General features: G+C 31.3%; 1 protein-coding gene across 5 annotated transcripts in view; it reads left to right on the forward strand.

Moving 5' to 3' along the window:
* The window catches only part of LOC137621665 (teneurin-m-like), a 244,139-nt gene that overhangs the window by 14,683 nt on the left and 224,456 nt on the right, over positions 1–5,000 (forward strand). For 3 of the 5 annotated variants that reach the window (XM_068352160.1, XM_068352161.1, XM_068352163.1), the window contains exon 2: positions 3,415–3,438. The exons of the other annotated variants lie outside the window; for them this stretch is intronic. In XM_068352160.1, coding sequence (XP_068208261.1) covers positions 3,415–3,438 — 24 coding nt within the window. The remainder of the gene's footprint in view (positions 1–3,414; positions 3,439–5,000) is intronic. 5 annotated transcript variants of the gene reach the window in all.

Genomic DNA, 5,000 nt, shown 5'->3' on the forward strand with positions numbered 1-5,000 from the left:
GTGTGTGGTGCGTGCGTTTCTTTCTGGCAATGCCCTCACCTTTTGGTATATGGCTTTATTTTGAAGAATAATATTCTTTTGTTTTATCATTGATATTCTGGAAGTTAAATTCTTTCTATTTTAGGTACACGCATTATTATAGTGATTAATGTCAATGTAATCCTTCCCTATTGAAGGAAATGCCTTTCAACAGCATATGATGACAGAGGTACATCAAGCCGTTTACCTTTTGAAGTTCGTCCTTTAGAAGCGCACGCTTTTCAACAAGAATTGTATTCATACTAACCAAATTTTCTGTTGAGGTTATTGAAACAATAGTTTACGCGACCCGTCAACAATGATGGCTAAATATTTAGATATGCGCACACGCATTCCCTTCTCGCCAGCATATGACTATTCCCTCTCCTCTCCCCTCTACTCGAGGGATGGTGAGACATCGAGGTATTTTACGTCTGGCAATGTCCTCTAAGCGTGATTGGAAACATATTATATATATATATATATATATATATATATATATATATATATATATATATATCCATACATACACATATATGTATATATATTTATATTATTTATTTATATATATATATATGTATAGCCAGACATTTTCTTTATTTTATAAAGATTTAAAAACAGAATTGCTTTTGACTGATTATGCGTTCTCTAAGTTTATAGAAGGCTGTGGCTTTCATATGTACCCACGTGGGAGAAAATATTGCTCTTAACTCTTCTTAGTTTCAGCCAATAGAGAATTTGAACCCTCGACATTTAGGGTCCGGTTAGGGTAAGGTTTTGTGCTGGCCTTTTGATACTTGGAATAGGCGAAGAGTGATTGAGTTTGGTATCGTTATGCATATGTTAATGGTTGATGTTGGTCTAAAATTGTTATTGATATGGAAAGTGATATTTTTACTGTTGTTAGATAGTATTGAGAACTACTTTATCTCCCCTATATGATAATAATAATAATAAGAAGAAGAATAGGGAAGTGGGGAATATGGGGAAAGGAAAAGCCGAAGAGTACCCCTGGATACAATCCAGTTTATAGCTCAAAGAAAATAGTAAGTGTCTGAATATATAGTGTGCTTGTGTGTGTGCACTTTTCCTGTCACGCTCATGGAGGAGAGAAAGTAGTCATTCCAGGTGAGAGGTACCCTGAAAGGTACACTCAAACTAAAATCTCCCAAAATTGCCGAACTAGTGGGTTGTAGTTAGGAAAGTGGGTGGTGATGGTGGGAAGGGTTGAATCTGTGTGTGTGCGTGCATATCTGTCTAAATATGTAGACGTAATATTTGGCGGCTGTTGTACACTAATGTTTACTAAAGTAGTCCGCTGGCTACAATGGATCCATACTAATTATAACGATAGTTTCATCTATCGTTGTTTACGTTATATGATTTGTATCAACCATTCGTAGAACAGAACAGCTCTTGTCTTTTCTTCCATTCACCTCACTTCGATATTGATCAGGGTATCCAAGTTCAGTGCTTGGAAAGGATCTTCGAGAAATTTTGGATTAAGATGCCGACGCCAATTACGTTGCCTTGGTAACCCCTCGTGACTGAACGAAAGTGGATTTGTCTGGGGTCGGTTTCATGTCAGAGACTCTTCACATTGGGTTTCAGCCCAGTGAAATACGTTGGCGTGTTTGCTTCCTTTTTCTTGTTGTTTTTGTTGGTTTGTTTGCTTCAATTTTGTTGTTGTTGTACTGAGATGAACTTAATCCAGCTCGATTCCCTGCCTCTCTTATATTTGTTCACACCGAAGATATGTGACGATTTTTTGGTACAGTGGTCATAAGGACTAATGATATTGTGTTAGTGTGAAGTATTTTATGAGCATACATAAGTACGCACATGATGCCTTGTGTGATATAGTGTGTGTATGTGTGCCACTTTCTACGTAGCCTATAGGCCTACACGTGTAAGTGGATGTTGATCGTAACTGGAGTTAAAACAGGTTCACAATGGTTCAAAAGATGAAAATACATAAGATGCAAGAATCTACGCCAGAATGTGATAATTAATTGAATAAAAAATGAAATACTGAAGCAAACGATTTTGTAGAATATGAATACATTCCATTCTTGATAGGGATTTGGAAGTGGAAAGATTTGATAATTGAGTGAATAGATGATTGACAAAGTTCTCTCTCTCTCTCTCTCTCTCTCTCTCTCTCTCTCTCTCTCTCTCTCTCTCTCTCTCTCTCTCTCTCTCTCTCTCTCTCTATTTTGGTGAAATTACTGTTGGGATTTTTCAGTCCCATGAGAAATGGTTAAAAGTAAATTGAAAGACACGTTATTATTGTTTGTTATTAACTTGATATTTTCTTAGCTTAAATACTTTTACGGATTTTGTATAGATAACTGTCTACATACACACATATACAGTATATATATATATATATATATATATATATATATATATATATATATATATATATATATATATATATACACACACACACATTATACACAAATCAGTATTTTTTTTATTAGTGGATATCCTCTTAATTATTTTTGTCAGTAATAGGAAACAGATTAATACTCGCAAGAATTACAATTTCATTTGACGTCTGTTGTGCTTTTCCGAGAATTGGGTATGAATTTTAATCTCTTGTGATTTTAATAAGCTGATATGATAAGCTGATTTGATTGTAGGACATTAAGCCAGAGCTTGATGTCGGTGGTTATTGCATTTCGCTCGTAATCAAATGGTTACGGTGCAATTGACGTATCATTGTGATGCTTAACTCTTATGATTTGCGTTTCACAAAAGCCTAACATATATGTGCATATATCTCTGTGTGATTTCAATGTATTGTGCATGGAAATGTATCTTGCTAGATTTAACGGGGTTTTAGTTTCGCGGATCTTGTTTTGGTATTTGTTTAAAAATACTGCCAAAAGCAGTGATTCTCCTGTTTTGTTTTACCTTGAAATATTAGAATCATCTTAAAGTAATTATAAGAAATGGTTTTTGTTAAGTTTCATGGCGTGTTAATTAAATTAGGACGGCTTTACTATTTTTTAGATTATTAGAGGTATTATTTGTACAGCATCGTCTTTAATTAATTATAATGACATTGTTCCGTTTCATTGTTAAAATATTGATGAATGATTAATATGTGCTTAACATCTAGTAATTGCTGTAAAAATTATATTCTAATCTCGCCTGTGATTATATAAACAAGTTTATTCATAAAATAACTAATGCTGAATTTCATTGACATTTACACTTAGCCATAAAATGTGAGATTTAAAACTTTAGAAAAATTTTACTTTTATTTCCAGTATTCCGAACCCGTTAAAACTAGCAAGATTCTGTTTAGTAGATATTACATGGTTTGACAATTATTGTTTGTTTTCCATTGTGCTTCATTTTTGTTCCTTTTCTTTCTCGTTCCTGCAGCCGGATCCTATTCTTCGATTGCATGTAAGTGTTTAAAACGCCCCTCTCTGCTTCCAATGTTGACATTTTTTTTTTTGGCAAGGGCCAGTGCCCCTCTTCATCCATATTTCATCCCTCTACAAACTGCCATTTCTCCTTCTGAAGCCATATGTTTTGCCCCGGCCAATTTGGTGATATTTATTTAATTTCATGCATTGATTTCATACAAAGGAAGATACGTATTTCTGGAGTATAATGAATGCTAAGGTCATGTTTTTTATGATATGTATTTTTCAGGTAGGTATAATAATTCCAAGTTTATTTAGTTTAGTATGTACTTTAATATTCTCGTATTTTACTAATTTCAATGGTTATTATTTATTTGTTTTCTATAGGTGAATGAGAGGTAAATTATGTAAAAATGACAATACTATTATTTAAGGTTTTATTGTCCTTGCTCGTCAATAAACTATTGCTTATAACGGTAGGTACATAAGGTACATACAAAAGTCATAATAGATTGTGGAAACATTTGCTGCTTCTTAATTTAACCCTGTAGTTATAGATTTAGTATTTGAATGCTCGAAAATAACCCAACTTCTTTTCCCAATTTATTCCTTTCTCTGTCAGAGAAATAAAAGGTAAAACGAAAAAGTAAATTGGCTGGAATCCCCTTGCCCCCCAATTCATTTTAATTGGGCCACTGTTCCAGATTCTGGAATCATAGTTCGTCGTGCTTTCATAAATTTATATATTCCTCTCTTGTCTCTTCCCATTTATTTTTTTGGGCTTTGTAGCTTATATGTGTGAGTAGGGAGATGCGGAGAGAATAATTGATATGTTTAGGGGTTTACAATCCTTGGGAAATGTGGTTCTTTGATGAAACGTGATAGGGAGGGAAAAGGAATCTTGGGGTAATACAGAGTCAGCGTTATTGTTCGAAGGTTATCCTTCAATCATATATAAATATAAACACATATGAATGTGTATATGTACAGTATATATAGTATATAAAGTATGTATATATTTTGTATGTATATACATATATATATATATAGATAGATAGATAGATAGATAAATATATATATATATATATATACATATATATATATATATATATATATATATATATGTATGTATGTATGTGTCTGTACGTGGATGTATATATGCATATTTATGTGTAAATATATACATATACAGTACTTTTATATATATTTTATATATATATATATATATATATATATATATGTGTGTGTGTGTGTGTGTGTGTGTGTGTGCGTGCGTTTGTGTGTGCGCGCGTATGTATATATTCATATATGTATTTATGTAAATATAATATATTTGATATATATATATATATATACATATATATATATATATATATATATATATATATATATGTATATATATATGATATATATATATGTATTTTATATATATATATATATATATATATGTATATATATATGATATATATATATGTATTTTATATATATATATATATATATATATATATATATATATATAGTATATATATATATGTATATAGATATGTATAAATATATTTATATATATATATCTATATACATATATATATATACATATAT

The sequence above is a fragment of the Palaemon carinicauda genome, chromosome 28 (assembly GCF_036898095.1).
Source record: "Palaemon carinicauda isolate YSFRI2023 chromosome 28, ASM3689809v2, whole genome shotgun sequence".
In the NCBI taxonomy this organism is placed as follows: Eukaryota; Metazoa; Arthropoda; class Malacostraca; order Decapoda; family Palaemonidae; genus Palaemon; species Palaemon carinicauda.